The following is a 20,345-nucleotide window of genomic DNA, read 5'->3' as shown; positions in this document are numbered from 1 at the left end:
CATTTCACTCAACTCATCTCATCACCCCTGCACCGGTTCCTCAGCCAGTTAGAGGGCCTTCAATGAGGGAGGGATGGCCTCCTCAGGGAGAGAGGGGGCAGAGTTCTGTTCTGCTGACACATAGGGAGCACCAGCTGGGTGCCTCAGTTGTACCTACAGAATACCAGCCAGGCCATCCTCAGGCTGGAAGGGTAGAGAGGCCTTTGTGGTTGGGGCCTCTGAGTCCTCTGAGAGGCACTCTACTTGCTGCCTCAGCTCTGGTGGAGAGAGGTAATAATTCCCAGGGGAGGAAGCTGAGCCAGGTCAAATCCTTCAGTGTTCTTAACGCAGCAAAACCGCCCTGGCCACAACCTTCCCGGACTTAATGTAGCTCCCCTATTCTCGTTGATGCTAGTAAGACACTGTACCTTTCCCTCGCTGCCCTCCTCAGAGCTTGACTGCATAGTCCCATGTGTGCGGCTACTTACTTAATGTCGCCGTTCCCGCTGCGAGTTCAGCCCAGCCTGGGCCTGGGCGCGCCCTTCCCGCCTGGCGAGGGCCCCGGTGCCTGCAACTGGCCATCCCACCCTTTTTCCCAGGGTCCGGTTGTATTGACCCTGCTTCGAACTAACCAACAGGGGAAACCCCGCCAAACTTGGTTTCAAAGCTGGTGGTCTGGAGGGGCGAGCTCCGCAATGCGGGCTCTGCAAGTTCCTTAAAAAAAAAAAAGTACTAGTCACGATTTGCTGAACTGATATTGTGAACTGCAGTTAAAAAAGAGAGTCGTCGATGACGATGCAGGTACGGAAGCCCCGTGGTTGGGCACACACCGCACGCGCAGGCATGATTTCACCCAGCTGAGGCCACAGGGGCCACCCGGGCGCCCCCGCGGGCCACGCGTGAACCGCGTGCAGAGCCCGGGGCGGGGCGGCAGGGGCGGGGCCGGAAGTGAGGACCGGGGAGCAGGGCGATCGCGGCCCGCGCCCATTGGCCGGGAGCGGCGCGGGAGGCGGGGCGGTGCTTGGCGGTTCCTCGGCGATTCCTCGGCTGCCGCTTGCCCAGTGCTTCCCGGTTCCGTGCCTCTGCGGAACGGCCGGCGGACCCTTGTGCCCACCTAAGCGCCGGGGCCTCCCCGACCGCCCTTTCCCGCATTGCCCGGCCCGGTAGGTGCAGCGGGGCTCCCGGTAGGGGTATGGGGGGCGGTGGGGACCGAGTGCCCCGACCTAGCTGAAAGGCTGGGAGTGGGATTCGCGGCCTCGTACGCCTCTCTCCGTCGGGAAAGACTCGCGCTCTCCTCCTGGAGCCCGAAGGCTCGGGGGCAGCAACCCAGGCCCACGACCCCGAGTAGCCTGCGCGGGCCCGCCACCTCCACGTCACCTCTCAGTTTCCTGCTCTGCAGAATGGGTTCAGAGTCGCATCCCCAACCGGGAAGTGCACTGGGGACGTTCGGGGCCGGGAGCGGGATTGTGAGGTCGGATCAGTGGGAGTAACAGTCGGGAAAGCAGGATCCGTCCCCCGCAGTCCCCTTTTTTGGCTTTCCTTCCCCACTGCTGTGCCTCAGTCATTGCTGGCTTGTCTGGTACCACCATCATCCCATCCCCTCCAAGTTCTACCCTAGCTGGGATCTGGCTCCCGTGGGTCTGAATGATGAAGTTGGAAGGTTAAGGGCGGTCTTGGGTGATTCTGGACTACTACTTCTCTCTCTCTGGGCTTCAGTTGTCTCATCTGCATGGAGGGTACAGTTCTCTGGATGACACCTCTGCACCCTATTTGGCTCTCACTGTCTGTAACTGAGGTACCCTTGCCCTGGTGTCCTGGTAGAACAGTGACTAGCTCCGAGGTAGTCTCTGCTGAAGGAGACAGATGGAGTCATATCTTGGTTAGCCTGGGAATGATTGTGACTTTGGACAAGTCACCTCATTTTTCTTTGCCTTGGTTTCCACACTGGTAAAATTGGGCAGCTGTCATCTGTGTGAGGCCTTCCCTGGCCACTGTATTTGATATTTCACCCCACTGATTCGCTCTTCCTTTTCTGTGCTTGTTTTACAAGTTTATTGATTGTCTCATACTCCTACTAGAAGGAAAGTACCACGAGTGCAGGGATTTTTGTTTGTTTTATTCACTGCTGTATCCCCAGTTCCTATAACAGTGCCTACCTAGATTGTAGTAGGTGCTCAATAACTAAATGTGGAATGTTGTCTGAAGAGGAGCAGGTGCTACATTTTGGTGTCCCTGGTTGCAAAAGCCATGTGTGGCAGCCCTCTTACCCGAAGAGTGTTCTGTCTTCTACCCCTGTGGCCTTTCTTCCTTTCTGATGACAGATGTCAGGGAGGGAGGGAAACCCCAAAAATTTCACATCCCCCATGACTGGCCTGGACCTCCTAGACCAGGTACCTTCCTGGGAGGCCAGGATAGGGGATTGGGGGGAATAAAATTGACCAACCTCTCCCTTTCCAGGCACAGTGCCTCACCAGTCCTCCCTGCAGCAGGAAGGTGGCCTCCTTATCCCTATTTTACCAGTGAGGAGGCTGAGGCTCAGAGATGCTGAGCAACTTGCCCAAGATCCCATAGCCAGGAGCAGGGCCAGGCTCCAGCCTGGAGCTCTCAGATGCTGACCATATATTGCTAACATTTTCCTTCCTCTTTCCCATCATCCATGGGTCTTTATTGCATGCCTGCTGACCACAGGCCCTGGACAAGGGGCCTCGGGACTTCTCAAGGCCAGGTTCTTGGTATTTGGAGCTGTGGGCCCTCCTGGGAAGTTGTTCACCTGCATTCTCTGTTTTTGGTTAACACCAAGCTCTGGGTCTTACCCCCTTTCTCTGGATTACTCCTCTAGCTTCAGGGTCTTGGATATGGACCTTCTTCAATTCCTGGCCTTCCTCTTTGCCCTGGCACTATCTGGGACGGGTGCCAAAGGCACCCTGAGGACCACCCTGGATCCGAGCCTGGAGATCTGTATCCTTTAGGGTTGAGGGTGGGATGATTAGCTGTCTCTGAGGGGTCTGTAAATAAGGTCTTTATACTCCTTGGGGGATTCCAGGGAAGGAGCAGGCCCAGCCAGCAGGAACAGGGGAGGAAAGGTAAGGTGCTCTAGATAGACCTTGAGCAAGTCAATTCACTTCTGAGCCTTAGTTTCCCCATCTATTAAATGGAGAAGGCAAGACCCTTCTCTCAGGGCTGTGAAGGTGCAGGGAGGATTGTATGTGTGCCTGGCACCTTGTGGTGAGACCCAGGTTGACTTAGGACCTGGATTACTGGCCCCTCTTGACCCTGATGTGCTGGACATCTCTGGGCCAAGCCTTGGGGACACAGAGGTAAGTCAGGACCAGTCCCTGGCTTTGAGGAGTTCATGGGCCTAGGATGAAAAAGTCTCCCAACACATCATCAGGTGCTCTGCACATGTGCTGTGATGGAGCCCAGGAGGGGGCTGGGAGGAGCACTGTGCTATAACTTTTGAGCCGGGTCTTAAAGAATGGAAACTTATAGAGAAGATTGGGGAGGGCATCCCAGACAGAGGGCACAATGTGAGCAGAGACCTGGAGGTTCCAGGAACAGACCACAGGGAGGAGAAGGCAGGAGCCATGGCCTGCAGGGTTGGGTCCAGGCAGTTGGGTGTGGAGGCCTTGGTGAACTGGACGGATGATACATTCCAGCATGCGTGGACTTCCCAGTCAGTTTGTTCCTTCCCTGGGGGGTCCCAGCCATTAGGCATCCACAGCCCTTGGGTATGCTTGCTGGCCTAGAACAGGCCCCCTGGATTGGGACCACCAGACTTGTTCAGGCGGGAGTCTCAGTGCCAGTCCCTCAACTTAATGCTGCCCAGACAAGAAGATGTTTGAGGTGAAGCGTCGGGAGCAGCTGCTGGCACTGAAGAACCTGGTACAGCTGAATGACGTCCACCAGCAATACAAGATCCTCGATGTCATGCTCAAGGGACTCTTTAAGGTGTGTGCAGGAAGGGGGCAGCTCACAGCAGGCCAGGTCTTGCAGCGTGGGCAGCTCAAATGGCCTTTTATCTGGGCGATGGTAGATGAGCAGGAGTTCCCAAAGGGTATGATGTTCAGTGAGGGGGATGCTGCATGCACAAGGGAGTTGAAGTGGGTCTGGGGCCAGTGTGAGGGGCTCTGCACCGCCACTCAGCCCAGGTGGGCTTTCCTCAGGTGCTGGAGGACTCCCGGACGGTTCTCATCGCTGCTGACGTGCTCCCAGATGGGCCCTTCCCCCAGGACGAGAAGCTGAAGGATGGTAGGGCCTTCCCAACCCTGCCCTCTCCTCTACCCACCACCTGGATCCTCTCCAGCTGCTTCTTCCCTGCTGCTCTTGTCACAGTTTTTTCCTCCCCTCAGGCAGAGGGGTGCTTATTCTATGGTGTTCTGAGCATTTCTGGGCTTCAGAGCCAGTCCTGTGTATTCCTGGTATGGCCTGTGCTTGGGGTAGGGAACCTGGGAGGAGTCCCTGCCCACCACCCCTCCAGGGGCCAGGAAAGGGTCCGGCGGCCCCCACTGAAGGAGGTGGGCATGGGGGGAGTACAATCCTGCCCCCTTTTGGTAGGAGAGGCAAGGGTCACTTCCATTTAAAGGAAAAAAGCCTGTAGTCTACAAAAGTAGCTGTGCCAATGGGGGCAGTTGCCAGTATTCCTTACTGCTGTTCTAAAAGCCCCAGCCCCCTTAAATTATTTCTGAGACAAGGTGGGAAAATCATAGATAATTAAGATGAAACAATGTTCTGTGTCGTTCCATCCCCTCTTCCAAGAATTTCTCTCCAGGGATAATTCCCTCCCATTAACTGTCTACATTTTAAAAGTTACTCTCTGAGGCTACATGCCAGAGGGAGGATGGAAGTGGCCCTCATTTATCGAACAGTGGGCACTTCACAAATGTCATCTCTGGTCTCTACTGTGACTCTGGAAAAGGTAGTACGGCCTCATTTTCCAGGTGAAAGGGGTCACGTGATTTTGCACACAACTCCAAAGCCCTGGCTCTTAGCACTGAACCAGGCTAACCCCTGAGTCCTTTGAGGTTCAAGACTGTTCTGAAGCCAAGGGGTCCCCCACCCCCACCCCGCTTCTCTCACCACGCAGCCTGGCCTTCCTTTCTCAGTGGCCCTGTCTATACTGGGGAGGGGGGCGGACTGCGTGGGCCCCGTCTGCAAGGGTGGCTAAAACAGGGGCTGCCCCCAGCCGGCAGAGACAGTTACTCTTCTTGGTCACCTGGGTCTGGGGCCTGCCACCATGATGGACACACTCACCTCAGGCCAAACTGACCTGTTGACCAGAGAAAGGACATTGATGGGACAATTGGCAAAACTCAAAAAAGATTTGTGGCTTGGTTAATAACATCGTAACAATGTTAATTTCCCAGTTTAAATAATTGTATGATTAAGAAAGACGATAGTATTAGGGGAAGCCAGGTGAAGGGTATATAGGGATTTTGTGTAGTATTTTTTGTAACTTTTATAGAAGTCTAAATTGTTTCAGAACAAAGCATTAAGAAACATTTAAAATAAACTAGAATTGGAGAATATTATATATATATTAACATATATTTATATATATATAAACACCTTTTCCCTGGCCATGCAAACAGACCTGAGCCCTCGCAGACACTGTAGTTGTGTTAATGCCAGCTTGTGGCTCTGCACCTTTGGTTGCCGTCTCAGGGGAGCCGGGCCCAGGAAAGCCTGTCATATGACACACCTCCATGTGGGAAGCGACACTCACCTTTCTGGGACCCACAGCAAACCAGTCCTCTGAGCAGTAAGATGCAGGGGAAAGAACACAGGCCTTTGAGCCAGACAGACCTGGGTTTGCAGCCTGGACTTACCACTCATTAGCTGTCTGTGACATGGACACAGCAGCCGCTTCTCTCTCTGAAGGAGCTCACGAGGATTCAGTGAGCTGGTGGACACAAAGCCCTTAGCACACACTGGAGCTATGGCTGGCAGCTGGGGTCAGGGGGCACTGTGCCCTTCTCTGATGAGTGGGCTTGGTTGATGCTTCCTCTGGAGGGGGCCTGGGACTGGCCAGGGGGATGGTGGGATGGTATCTGCCCCAGTCGCTCACTGGGCTCCCCTCACCCAGCTTTCTCACATGTGGTGGAGAACACAGCCTTCTTCGGTGATGTGGTGCTGCGCTTCCCAAGGATCGTGCACCACTACTTTGACCACAACTCTAACTGGAACCTCCTCATCCGCTGGGGCATCAGCTTCTGCAACCAGACGGGCGTCTTTGACCAGGGACCCCACTCGCCCATCCTCAGCCTGGTAAGGAGTAAGGGCTTTTAAGGTTGGGAGCCCTCTCTCTGGTGGTGCTGTGAGCCTTATATGTGCCTTCAGTTGGGCCTGAATGATAGCACTTTGTTACATTTTCTATGATGAGCCTCAGGGCACCTTGGGCCACGGAGGCTGCATATTAAGGGGCTCAGTGCTGACCTGGGTCCCTAGAGGTCATCACCTGCCCCACATCTGCCCAGACTTCGGGCCTGGGTCCTGGCGTGGAGGGAGCGGCCCACTGGGAAGCAGGAGCAGGAGAAGGCAGAGGGTAACTAGCTTTCCCCCATTCACAGATGGCCCAGGAGCTGGGGATTAGCGAGAAAGACTCTGACTTCCAGAACCCATTTAAAGTAGACCACGCAGAGGTGAGCTTCCAGGGGTCCTGGGGAGGTTGGGGCCTGCTCGGGCTGGGGAGCCTAGGGTAGAGCGTGAGGCCTTTGGACTTGGAGCCTGACAGGCCTGGGTCTGTGCCGAGGAAGCGTCGCTCACTCCCGGGGTTGCCCTTTGCACCGGACACTGCTCTTCTCTTAGCCTCGGGTTCCCTGACCTTGGGGTGTGGACCCCAGCTTTGGGGAGGAGCAGTCGTGAGGTGGTGAGCACACCTGTCCCAGTGCGCAGTAGGTTCCCACATATCATGTGGTCGGGAATGACAAAACCGACAGCAGGCCATATTGGCAGGATAGCTGCCGCTTGACTTGGACAACCCTAGGATTGTTCTTCTAATCGTAGAGGTCGATGTAAGGGACAACGAGAGCACTAATTGTTCATGTGCCTCTCTGCACCTCCTGGGGTCTGTGTTTTCCCTCCTGTTCTAGTTTGCTAATGCTGCCTTTTCGCAAAACACCAGAAATGGATTGGCTTTTATAAAGGGGTTTTATTTGGTTACACGGTTACAGTCTTAAGGCTGTAAAGTATCCAAGGTAAAGCATCAACAATCAGGTACCTTCACTGCAGGATGGCCAGTGGCGTCCGGAAAACCTCTGTTAGATGGGAAGGCACATGGCTGGCGTCTGCTCCAAGTTCTGGTTTCAAAATAGCTTTCTCCCAGGACGTTCCTTATTCAGCTCCTGTGCTTTCTTCAAAGTGTCCCTCTTGGCTGTAGCAAGCTTGCTCCTTCTATCTGAGCTTATATAGTGCTCCAGTAAACTAATCAAGGCCCACGCTGAATGGGCAGGGCCACACCTCCATGGAAATTATCTTATCAGAGTTATCACCTACAGTTGGGTGGGTCACATCTCCATGGAAACACTCAATCAAAGAATTACAATCTAATCAACACTTGCCCACGCAAGACTGCATTAAAGAATATGGATTTTTGGGGGGACATAATATATACAAACCAGCACACCTCTCCTCATGCCAGGTTATTGCTCTCCCTCCACTGCTGAAAGATTGGTGTGTCCCAGCCTAGAACCCATAATTTCAGTTTTTCTCCAATTATCCTCCACCCTCACAGGTGAGTGGGACAAGGGCATTTTTACAAGATTCACGGGGACCCATTATTTCTCCCATCTTAGCCTGCAAATACCATTCCAACAAGAGGAACAGGTTCGTCAAGCAGAAAGTCATTTTCCTTGGGCCAGTCCATGATGCTGGATGTGTGGCCACACCTGGTACAGTGGTGCATTTTGGTGGCATGGCAGCGATCTGAGTGGTGTAGCTTGTTCCAGTCATTTCAGTCATTCTCATCAGAGAATGGACCTTAGCATGGGTATTTACACAAGTGACCCAGACTGTCCACTTGGCAGCCACAATTTGTTTCCACAGTTCATGGCCCCAAATTGGGGCAAGCGTCTTAAGGGGTGGGTGTCTAATCTGCCAGTCTGCGGTCCTCCAGGCTGCAGGCCAGATGGCTACTGGCGATAGTTAAGAGTCAGTAAGGATATGATGTGCCTGCTTGTAATGAGCATTGTCTGAGGCTTTCAATTCACATAATTGTCTGACTGGCTTTTATGGGGTTCAGTCTCCCAGAGCCCACAAACACCTTTGACTGGACAATTCACTAGGACTCACAGCACCCAGCATACAGTTCTGCTCATGGCTAGGACTTATTACAGTGCAGGGATACAAAGCAAAATAAACAATGGGAAAAGGCATGTGGGGCAAAGTCCAAGGAAACCGGGCCCAATCTTCCAGATTCCTATCCCTGTGCAGTCATACAGGGAGTACCTAATTCCCCCAGCAAGGAGTAGTGATAATATGTGTAAGATGTTGTCTGCCAAGGAAGCTCATTAGAACTCAGTGTTTTATTGGGGGCTGGTCTTGTAGGCCCCCTCTGCCTAGCACATACCAAAATTCCAGACTCCCAGAAGGAAAGCAAGTATTCAGCATAAAGCACATTGCTTGCACGAGTAGTTTAAGCACAGTGAGCCACTCTTATCAGTTAAGGAATGGGGGGAACCCTCCCGAAATCCAGGTTCCTAGACCCAGCTGAGGGCCGGCCTTGTAAGCAGGTCTCCCAGAGGAGAGCAGTCAGCCTGTGATGTTCACTCTTTTCTCCGCACCACCAGTAGCTTTTAACTTAGCTGAGCCATCAGCAGACCAGGCCTAAGCATTTAGGGGAACCTCTGTGAATGGAGGGCCCTGTTGAGCCAGTGGCTTTGCTTCAGGTGGCAGAATGGGGAATACGTTTTTCTCCACTGGGGTAGATGCCACCCCTTCATGCAAACCAAGATGGCAACCCTCAAGGTTGCTTGCTGCAATCCTAACCCTGAAAAATGACCTCAGTAAAGAGTATTCTCGGCATCCCAGCAAGAAGGCAGATGGCCTCTCCCAACAAGGGGCTCACGGAGATGCTTTATTGCTGTGACACTGGCCCCTCTCATCCTGCAGACCACTGGTGCGTCTCGCACAGGAGGGGCAAGAGCATGGGCCACCAGGGCTCACTGTAGTCCAGCTGCACCAGAATATGCTCTACTGGGCATCACCATAGCAGCAACATGTTCCCCTTACTTCTCATTGGCTGAATATCCAGCATAGACATGTCCCAGGTTTGCTCAGCTCCCATCATCCACTGCTCCCTTGCTGGAGAGTGTTCTCAGATTCCCCTCCACTTCTTACGTACATGTCATCAGACCCCTCCAGGGGCTGCCCCTGTGCCTGCTCTTCAGGAAGGGAAACAGTCTCAATCCAGTGTGGTCACTGTGCCAGTGGAGGAGAAAAGTATGAGGAGCTGAAGTAACCCCAAGGGGAGCCTGACCCAGCCTCAGCACGTAGGTGGCGAAGGCTCTCTGGTGGGTGCCAGGAGCAGCAGACTTTACACTAAGATTTGAAAGATGCCTCCGGGTGGGCAAAATGGAGAAGGGCCTTCCCAGCAGAAGGGCCGGCTCACAGAGAGGCTCAGAGGCGTAGCATAGTTCATTCATTCAACACGTTTAGTCAGCAACTCCTGAATTTCAGCCACTGGAGAAGCCAACGAGTAAATTCTTGTTGTGGATCTTGCACTCTAGTTGGAAGAAACAGACAGTATGTAAGAAATAAGTAACATGGTAGGTGGTGACGAGCTATGGAGAAAAAAACAGAGGGAGTTGGTTAAGTCATGCCAGGATAACCAACATTTGCTATTTCAAATGGTTTGGACGTGAAGGGTCTCGCTGAGAAGACCTGAAAGAAGTGAGGGAGACGGCCTTGAGTCTGGAGAAAGAACATTCCAGGCTGAAGGAGCCACAAGTGCAAAGACCCTGAGTTGGGAGTGTATTTGGGGGGGTGAGGTGTGTGTGTGAGGAGATGAGGTCAGAGTGGTAGGCCATGTCCAAGAACCTTGGAAATCTTCAGAGGGGCTTTAGCGTTTACCTGAGAGACGTGCAGAGCAGGGGGATGGGCTCTGGCTTACACTTTGAAAGGACCAGCTGGACCATTGTGTGGAGTGTGTCCTGGGGGACTGGGGGGAAGCAGGGACACCAGTGAGGACTCGTCCATTTCTGAGTTGATGGTGGTTTGAACCAGGTGGTGACAGGGAGGTGGTGAGACGTGGTAAGAGTCTATTTATATTTTGAAGGCACAGTCAGTAGGATTTGTTGATAAAGCAATGTGATGAGAGAGAATCATTAAGGATAACTGGAGGATTTTTGTCCTGAACATCTGGAAGAATCTGCCATTTTCTAAAATGGGAACAGCTATGATAAGAGCAGGTTGAAGGTTAGAGAGGCAATCAAGAGTTTGATTCTGGAGGTGGTGAGCATCTGAATGAGAATGTCAAGGAAACAGTTGGCTCTCTGACTACAGGTTTCAGGGGAGAGGTGGAAGCTGGAGCTATAAACGAATGAGTCATCTAGACCCATGTAGCAGGTTTGGGAAGCCATGGGCCTGCATGCCATCATCTAGGGGTGGGTGAAGAGAAGCCATCAGTGTGATCATAAAAAACCCAAAAGAGAGTAGTTCTCAGAGGCCACATGAAGAAATTATAACAAGAAGGGGGTGAGTAACTGTGTCATGCTCCAGAAGATCAAGGAAGATGAGAACTGAGAATTGAGCTTAGCAGTGTGGACACCATCGGTGATCTTGGTGAAAACCCTTTGAGGGTGTGGTGGAGACAAAAGCATGATCAGACTGAATTTCAAGAGAATGAGAGGAAAGGAAGTGGTTACAGCAAGAGCAAACAACCCCTTTGAAGACTTTTGCTGTAAAGGGGAGCAGACTGATGGATGAATAGCTTGAGGAGCTGAGAAAGTGTGGGATCAAAGGAAAATTTTAGGTAGATGGCAAAAATGATGGCTTGTTTGTACGTTGATGGGGATGGTCCAGGAGGGCAGGAAGATGATGATGCAGGATGGGGACAGTTGCTGGCTTTGTCCCTGAGAAGGTGAGGAGGAATGAGGTCTGGTGCCCAGGGGGATGGAATGGTGTCATCTTAGTGTGACAGGAGGGGAGGCAGAAGCAGACAGGGTGGTGGGAGCTTGTGGAAGTCGTCTTCTGATGGCAGGGGTGGGGGCTTGGAGGTACGTCTAGGAGAGGGGGAGAGGGAGAGGACAGGGAAATGTCCCAGGTTGCCAGGCAGCAGGAGGCCTTCCCAAGGTTAATGTCATGAGTTTAAAGTGAGACCAGATGTTGTGGTTGTGTTTTCCTTCAGCGTGTTCAGCTGCAAGGGTGCAGGGATAGAGTAAGCAGGAGGTTGGATTTGGTAAGACCTGAGGTTTAGCTCTGTAGGTGCAATGAAGAGGAGCAACATGGCCCTGGAGGATATGTTCAGGGAGGGGGTCCCTCCTGTGAAGGGGGAGATGAAGACCTAAGAGGACCATGGACAGAGAAAAGTTGGTGGCCACAATGGATTGTAGATTCTCATGGGTTCAAAGAAACAGTAGGATTAAGGAGTTAGGGAAGCAGAAGGCGGTGGCCAGGGAGGCATGTTGAGGTTACGGAGGGTGCGGTAGCTGGCAGGGACAAGCAGCGCGCCATTGCAGAGGACAAGAAGCAGGCACCGAGCTAAGCTCTTTATATCCAGTCACCTAACAAGTACTTATTGAGTATCCAGGGATATGTGAGTGAATTAAACAGAGGTCTCTTTCCCTCCTGAGGTATTTGGAATAAATATATATTTAATATGTCCCTGTATTCAGTATAATGTCTAATGTGAAGAAAGAAGTAAGGAGGGCTCTAAAGAACATAGGAAGATCAGACACAGGATCATCCCCCACCCCAGGGCAGAGGTCCACCCAGGCCTTGTGGGAGAGGTCATGGCTGTGGCATGGATGCCAGAGAAGTCACCCTGTTGCCACACCAATGGAACTTGCTGGAAATCCATCCTCTGGAACTTGCTGTAAGCCACCCCTCTAGGTGCCCGGAAAGCTGTTCATGAGGAGGTATCTCACTGGAAGCACTGCAGGAGCCCACCGGGTCAGCACGCCTGAACCAGAAAGTAAAACCCCTTCCCCTGCAGCGTCTCTCCATCTCTAGCTATCAGGGGGAAAATATTCAAAAGAGTCAGAAGCATTTTTGCAGAGCAGCGTCGGAGGGTGAATTTGGAGCAGAGAGGCAATAAATGGAAAATGGGCACAACAGTGAGGGCCCTGGAGGCACAGAGGTCTGGTGGTTGTGCCTTAGGTCTCAGGCAGCAGGTGGTGGAGCTGGGATCTGGAGGTCGGCCTTCTAGCCTTCTCTTAGCCACTCTGTTGGCTGCCAGCATGGGAACCTAATGCAGGCTAAGCTGGTGCATTTGGGGGTGGTCAGGGCAGGCTTCCTGGAGGAGATGTCTAAGCCTTGACTTGAAGGATGAACAGGCACTGGTTGGACCTGTATGGGAAAGGGAGTGGGAAGAAGTGTTTCTCTTCCACGTTTGGGTTCCCCTGGTGAGGTTCAGCCAGGTGGGGCTAGAGGGGCCAGATCCCCACCAGTGCCAGAGGGTGTGGGTCCCCTGTGGCCTGGGGGTTGGGGGTGGGGGGTCTCCCAGCTCCTCACAGGAGGATCAGGATTCCTTTGTAGGGACAGGAGGCAGAGCGTGTTGGGGAAGCATGGACAGGGAGGTAGGAGGTCTGGGAGCTGGTCCCAGGGCCCTCCCCCACCCACCCATCCCTCTGTGTGACCTGAACTCCTCTCTTACCCTCTCTGGGCTACTCTTCTGTGATTTCATGCTGTATTCCAGAGGCCAGGCTCAGTCTAGTGTGGTAGGTAGATTGCTCCACGAGATGGTGATCTTGGTTTGTTTTTATTGTCTACCTTTTTGGTCAAGTTTGTCTTGTCTATGAAGAAATAAAATGGGCATATCTCACACCGTAGCTACCTGAGTTTTGGGATACAGTTCTGTTTCACATTCCAATATTGTTCATCCATTCATTTAAAAATTATACATTGAACGCCAGCTACAAGCCAGGCTCTGTGCTAGGGGCATGTGGCCTGGTGGTGAGCAGCTACCGTCATTGTCATGTCCTCCTGGGACTTGCCGCGTGGTGGGAGCTACAGACATGAAGCCGGCAATCCCACTGGAGAGGTGACGTGACAAAAAGGCACCGAGTGAGTAGGAGGAGGGAGCACGTGCGAGCAGACAGCCCCAGCTGGGACCCAGGGCAGTGCCAGCTGAGCTGGAGCTGGTGCAGCAAGGGGTACCCGGGCTGGAAAGAGTGGGGGGGGCAGGGCAGGAGGGTAGGGGGTCCAGGCAGATGCTGGCCTGTGGGACTTTATCGTGAGCCATGAGAGCAGTCTTGGAGGGTTTATACAGGATGTGAACAATCAGACTGCTGGTTGGAAAAGACAGCTCTGGCTGCAGTGAGGAGAATGGCTTGAGAGGGACCAGAGTGGGTGTGGAGAGACCCTGGGAGGCCCCTAGAACCATCTGGAAGAGAGATGGTGACAGTAGTAGAGCTGGAGAGAAGTAGATGGATTTGGGAGTCAGAGAAGGTGAGACAAGCCTGGCCTTGGCGATGGACTCAGTGTGGCAGGAGAGGGCGGGCCAGGTTGTGGCGGGGGGGGGGGGGTTGCTCCCCAGTTTCTGTCTTTCTCACCTGGACTGGGGTACAGGGCACCACTGCTCATCAGGACATGGACCCTAACAAGGGCTGGGTTTGGGGGAGCTGGAGCATGCCGTGTTTGGGGGTGCCCTTGCAACATCCTAGTGGAGATGTCAGGTGGGCATTTAGATTTGGAGGTGCAAATTCAAGGGGTGATTGGCCCTATAGGAGTGAGAGACACAAGGGTGAGGAGTGAAGAGGACCTTGGACCCAGCTGGCTTCCCTCACCACCCCTGGCTGTGTTGTCTTGGGCACCCACCCCCTTCATCCTGGGGGAGGGAGGAGTCCTGTTGATTGCTTCTCAGGTGCCCCTGCAAGTTCACGGCTCAGCACCTGTTCTTCTGCCTGGAGCGTCCTTTTCTTTCTTCACCCTGTTTGCTCTGCATACTCCTACTTATCTTCCTTCCTGTCCCCACAGCCTCTGGGGGCCTGGCCCAAGGCAGGCCTGTCATACTTGTTTGCTGCCAGCAACTAAATCAGGCTGCTCTGCTCTTCCCCTCAGCTCATCCCTAGCACTGACCCTTTCCAGAAGGCCCTGAGAGAAGAAGAGAAACGCCGGAAGAAGGAGGAGAAGCGGAAAGAGATCCGAAAAGGCCCACGGATCTCACGATCCCGGTCCGAGTTATAGCTCTGGAACAGCTCAGGAGGAGTCCATTTGGGCAGAAGAGGAGGAGGTGGCAGCACGGCCAGGTGCAGCAGATCATCTAGATGGTGAGAACCGGCCCCGGCGAGATGGGGGGGCTGCATTTGCTCAGCCCCCCGGGAACCGGGTCTGAGCCCCAGCTGAAGGGACTACACCTCAGAGGGCTGGATTCCAGTCCCCGGGGCCTCCCTGGAGGGGCTGCTGGGGGGGGATGTTGTGCTGCAGACATGGCCCTGTGGAGACTGCTGGGGGGAGGCAGGAGGGGTCCCTGAGCTGGACCACCTGTGGATGGGGATTGCAGGTGGTGGGGGCAGCAGACCAGGCTCAGCCATGTCCAAAGGTGACTCGCCTGCAGCTGTCCCCACTGGGCTGCCTGGTATAGCGGCCCCTCCCCTCTGCAGAGACACAATAAAAGCCAGCAAACCCTCTGGACCAACCAAGGCTGGTTTAGGCCCCAGGGAGCTGCCAGCCCCTCCAGAAGGCAGGTGGCGAGGACCAGGGGTCATCAGTAATTAGAGACCAGCTTGGAGTGCCCGTGGTGGAGAGTCAGTGTTGGGAAAGGACCTGGAAGTGTCCTGGGAGGTTGTTTAGTCCAAGATGACCTTGGAGCAATGCCAACTCTGTCCTCAAATATCTGAGGGATGGTCACTGAGCAGGGCAGGAAAGTCAGCCTGTCCTCTCGGGGTGGAGGCTGTAGGAGGGCGGAGGGGGCTGTGCTCTGTAGCAGCAGGGCCCCTGAGCTCTCTGTCCTGGGAGAGACGCAAGCAGCGGCCTGAGGCCGGGGCAGGGAAGCTACCGAGGGAGTTACCCCGAGTAGGCAGCGAGGTTTCTCTTTGGTGGTGCCTTCCCAAGCAGAGGCGGGAGAGGGCATGGTGGGAATTCTAGCTCTGCCTCTTTGGCCTTGCCAAGCCTGGGAGGGTCTGCCTGCCATCCCCAGAACCCCACCACTGCAGCTTCATTGGTAGAATGGATTTGGTGGCTCCTAAGACCCTGCCCAGCCTTCACCTGGTTCTCTGAGGCTAGGGCCTGGCCAGTCTCCCTCCCAGCAGCTCTCCCAGAATGCACATTCCCAGGGCAGTGAAGGGAAGACCTCCTGGAAGGGCCCAGAACATCCTGCAACATCGGTCACTCAGGAGCCAGGAGAAGCTAGGGGACAAGAAGCAGCTGGAGGAGAATGAGTGGGGGGAGCTGGGAGGAGGTCTGCCCACCAGCCACCTGGCCCCCTCCCTGGACAGGTGGTGGGAGTCACTCCACAGGCCTGGGTTCTGTCCTCAGCTTTGGCCCCCATCCCCACCTGTGACCCCAGCCACTGTTCTGTGAGGGCGACATGAGGTGACATGCTGGAGTTTATGAACTGAACGCTCTATCGCGGGAAACGGTATGATCCCCTGGGTCAGCTGTTCAGCCATTTAACCTGTCCTGGTGCCAGCAGGTGGCCCTCCCCTGGGAGGGGACCGGGCAGTCACTGCCCTCGCACGCTGGAGAGTGGTTGTGGTTGCTGACTCACAGGGAAGGTTCCTCCCTTCCCCTTAACTGGGAGAGGACTTTCTAAGAACCAGGCCTACTTGGCAGCAGACCTGGCTTTCTTGGGTGGTGACCCCAGCCTGGAGGGATCAGAGCAGAGGCTGGAGGGCACCCTCAGGACAGCGCGGAGGAGGTTCCAGCTTTGGATGTCTGACTGAGTGTCTTCAGGTGCTCTGTCACCATGGAATTTGGGTCCTTTGAAGCAGAGCTGAGGTGCTGCCTTCACCGCGGGCATTGATGAGGGGTGCAGTCCAATGGGGTGGGGGACCCATGCCACCGGAGACCAGCCTCAGCTCTGCCTCTTCCTGGCTGTTGTCATCAGAACCAGCACTTCTCACCCTTGACACTCGGATCATCAGTTTCCCCATCTCAGACTGGGATGGTAATGCCCACCACCTGGTAGGGCAATAAAATAAGAGCCTGCCTGGGAATGCCTAGAAGGCATCTGCTGGCCAGGGATTTGAGTGACTTGTCAGTGATGGGTGCCCTCCTCTGTGGTCCTTTATTCGTCCATCCCATAGAAGTGCCAAGCACCCTCTGTATGCAGAGCCGAAGGGAGGGCCCAGCCTCAACCACCTTCCCCTCTGCCCCTCTGACAGCCCCGTCTCCCTGGACTCTTCCACCTACACCTTCTGGCTCCCCCTGTCTTGGTTGATTCCTTCTTCTCCACCCTCACATGGCCCCAGTTTCCTCGTCTGACACCTTCAAGGACACAAACAGAACCACTCTGCTCGCCCCTCCTTCCCTTGCAGCCATCATTGGTTGCTGTGGTCCACTTATTCCCAGAAGCTCTGCCCTAGGGGTCTTGCTGCAGGCACAGCCCACCTGCCTTCCACCCTGGGCTCGTCTGCTCAGCCTCCTGGCTGCCGGGTTCCGTCGTATGACTGAAGTCCAGATGCACTGGCCTGTGAGGGGGGTCAGGCAGGGCGGCAGGGGCTTCAGTGGGGGTGGGTCTAGTGGCCAGTTGGGGCCAGTGTCAGGAGTGTCCACTGGTGGCAACATTGGTGTTTTCAGTGTAGTGTTGTCTGCTGAGCCTCCAGGCCTGGTCCCTGGCACCCCTGGAAGGTCTGGGAGTTCCCCCACAGCCTTCAGAGCAGGGTTTCTCATCGGGGGCATTGACGACATTTGTGGTTGGATCATTGGTTGTGTGGCAGGGATGGGGTGGGATGGAAGGTGTCCTCTGTGTTGGGGGATGTTTAGCAGCATCCTTGGCCTATAGCAACCTTCCAGTTATGACAATCAGAAATGCCTGCAGAATTGCCACCCCCGCCCCCTGCGTTGAGAACCACTGCTGTAAGGAATTTCATCTTATGCTTTAATTAGTCAGAGCTGGTTTCTGCATTGTAGAAAGGGCAGCTGGACCTCCCTGTGTCCCAAGCCCTTCCCCCTCCTTATTCCAGCCCCAGGCCAGTTCTTCTTCCTCCCCTATCATCGCCCTCCAGGAGGGAGGTGTCCTTGATGTTTCTTTTGTCCCAGGCTTCTGGGCTGGGCCACCTCCTGTGGCCTGTGTTGTCCTGTTCTCTGCGCTTGCTCTGGGCCTGCTGTATCTTTTCTTGATTCCTCTTTCCTCACCTGCCCTTTCGATGAATTTTTTTTTTTTTTTTTTTTTTTTTGGATTAGTCTCTCCTCTCGGCTCTTTCCTTCTTGGACAGCTGCATCCTCTACGACCCCAAAGCTGATGGCAACCATCCTGTCACCACCTGATGTTCCAGTTTATCCCAACCAAACTTATTTCCCAGCTCCCACCCCCACTTCTGTGTCAGACAGTGGGATATCTACTCTTGCTTGATCCACCTGGAAGGCTTCCTGGAAGAAGGGACACCTCAACTGACAGCTGAAGGGTTGGGTGCGAGTGGGGGAGAAGCACTGTAAGCAGAGGCCTAAAGAGGGAGGGGTCAGAGGTAGTGAATGAAAAGCCACATGCGAAGTTCTCTTCTGTGACCCCCATTCCCTCCCTTGTCATCTGAGGAACCTGGGTCCTGGGTGGTGACCTGTCTTGGCTGCGCTGCTCCTCAGAGCCAGCCTCAGAGACTGTCCTCCCCTCCAGGGCCAGCAGCTGCTGGACAAGATGCTCAGCTAGGTGGGCTCCAGGGCCAGAGGGGTCTGCACCCAAGGTCAGGGTTTTGCTCAGGCTGGGTCCTGTGTAACTGCCTTTCTTCTGCCATTTCTGCTGAGCCTTCGCTTGTGCCTTCTTGGGCCCCTTGGCCAGGTCAGCTGGGGGCACTGTGCCCGCCTGCCTGGCCTCCCGGTGCTCTCGGCAGCCCTCTGCAGGGGGTCCCGAGGCCCTGGGGTGGGGGCCGAGGCTGCATCCTGCTGGCCCGCAGAGGCCACCCCCGAGCGAGGGGCCCTGTGAGCGCCCCTGAGAGGCAAGGCGTAGTGTCATCAATACTAGCTCCCTTGAGTGAACAGTGAGGAAAATGTTCTTGTCTTTTTGTTCCCTCAAAAACAAGAGTCTTATTTCTTGTTAGTTATACATGTTCATTGTAAAACGTAATCTAGGCAATACTCAAATACTAGGAAGAAAGTAAAATCACCCCACATCCCACCACTCCTCCATAACCCCGACTGACATCCAACCACTGGGCCTGCCGTCCTTTTCCCCTTTGCATGAGCACATGGATTCACGTTTTTTCAGTTACAAAAACTACCCTGTGCAGCACTTACCATGTGCCAGGCCTCACGCCCGTGTCCTTTTCTCCACTGGCTCTCCTGATGTGATTCTCCTCACCACTTCAGGCTTCATCTGAAATGTCACTTCTTCAGGGTCCTTTCCTGACGTGCCAACTCAGGTTCCTTGTTACTGCTTCATCCCACCCATCACTCCTTGACCACTTGCACCATCACTGTTATTTATTGTTATGTTTCTTTAGTGTCTGTGTCCCCTCATTAGACTGGAAGCTCTCAGAGGGCAGGAACTGCTTCTGTTTGCCTGCCCCAGAGATAGTCAATAAATATTATCAAATGAAATGTGTGAATAACCCAATTTAAGCTCCCTAAGGGGATGCTATTTTAACCCTGTTTCACAAATGATGAAACAGGCTTCAAATTACTGAACCAGCTGCAGTTGCACCAAGTTGGTGGATCCGGATGTCCTGCGTGCTCTGAGGCCTTCAGCACCGAGTCTAGCTGCTTCTCACACTTGCAGAAGCAATACTCTGAAAGCCTTTTCTCCTCAAGAAATACACAATTCTGCACACATAAATGTCGTGGTATTCCATCATATGGACTTGATTCATTTATCCATCCTTACTGGGCTTCCCAGTTTTTCCCAGTTACAGAGGACCTTGCGATGATCCTCTGAACACATATGTGTGCATTTCTTTGAGCACTTTTATTCCTTGGGGTGGATTCCTAGACACTTACACCTTTAAATTGCTTACAGTGTGACCAGCTGCCTGAAGGAGTGGGATCCGTGCGTGGCAAAGCCAACAGGTAAGGATGTTGCCAATTCGGATTCGCTGAGTGATGTGCATAAAAGCCAATCTGTGACACCAGGGTTCCAAAGAAAGAAAGAACCTTCTTACAGAGCACTGTGTAAGGAAGCAAGGCAAATATTTAAAAGCCTAGACTCAGACCTGTTTCCCCAAACTGAAAGACTGGTGGTTTTTTAGTATTCTGGTAAAAGGTGTGATTATGAGTATTGTGGTCCAAAGTGACAGAATCTGGGGTGGTAGTTTGGTCAAACATGCACAGATCAGTTGCGTGCTTGGTCATAGGATGTATGAAAATGGCCACCTTGACATGATGATGGGCATGATGTTTAGTATTATAAGGAGGCGTAGGTCACTGATAGGTTAAGGTTCTGTATTACTGTGGGTGTCCAGAAGGCAAATTCTGACTGAAACTGGTTTTATCTAGGAGAAGAAAAACCAGAACTGGGGTGGCTGACTCAGGTTTCCTCATTAATAAACATGAGGGGCTGTAAGTAGGATCATCAGACCACTGAGGTACAAAAACAGGATAAGGGGGTAGGCACAAGGTCATATATTCCTTGGTAATTACAAGGGAAGACACTGGGTTACAGTCTAGTATTCTGTACTGGTTAGATAGCCACCCACCCACCCTTTGTTGTTTGTTCCTCAGTCTTGTGGGATCTGGGTGACAACTGCTCTGACTTCTTCATGCTGGAGAGGAGCACAGATTTTAGGGGTCAGAGGAATGAAACTTCTTAGATTGTAATTGAATGTAGTCTTTAACCCCATGCTTTGGTTGAAGCATTGCTTTATCTGGCATTCTCTGGAATGGCTGGGATAAGAGACAGAAGTTTTAAAAATAAGAATACCTATAATGATTATAAGGACTATTGCTAATCCAATTTGTAATATAGAGTGAAACCAAGATCCTATCCCTGTAGGAAGCCAGCTGAATAAGTCAAATATACTGGAGGAAGAAGGACTGGTGTCTATTGCATTAATTTGCTTTTTCCTGTAGCTTAATACTTTAGTAATGTTTGCAGATTCTTCAAGTATATAAGTATAACATTCAGT

General features: G+C 53.3%; 1 protein-coding gene across 2 annotated transcripts; it reads left to right on the top strand.

Annotated features, from left to right (window-relative positions):
• The first annotated feature begins 1,012 nt into the window (after positions 1–1,012).
• Positions 1,013–19,750, top strand: CCDC134 (coiled-coil domain containing 134). Of its 2 annotated transcripts, XR_005218530.1 has the most exons (8): positions 1,013–1,142; positions 2,819–2,937; positions 3,806–3,927; positions 4,143–4,227; positions 6,062–6,243; positions 6,546–6,617; positions 14,194–14,402; positions 17,479–19,750. XR_005218530.1 is itself a non-coding variant. In XM_037847836.1 (7 exons), the coding sequence occupies exons 2-7, from the start codon at positions 2,835–2,837 to the stop codon at positions 14,317–14,319; spliced, it is 690 nt and encodes a 229-aa protein (XP_037703764.1). In that variant the 5' UTR covers positions 1,013–1,142; positions 2,819–2,834; the 3' UTR covers positions 14,320–17,465. The 2 variants fall into 2 exon arrangements, 1 of the variants encoding a protein (XP_037703764.1); XM_037847836.1 differs by lacking the exon at positions 17,479–19,750 and having other exon boundaries at positions 14,194–17,465.
• Positions 19,751–20,345: the final 595 nt, after the last annotated feature.

The sequence above is a fragment of the Choloepus didactylus genome, chromosome 8, assembly GCF_015220235.1.
Source record: "Choloepus didactylus isolate mChoDid1 chromosome 8, mChoDid1.pri, whole genome shotgun sequence".
NCBI lineage: Eukaryota > Metazoa > Chordata > Mammalia > Pilosa > Megalonychidae > Choloepus > Choloepus didactylus.
The sequence above is the reverse complement of the archived record's forward strand: the minus strand, read 5'-3'. Positions and strand labels throughout refer to the sequence as shown.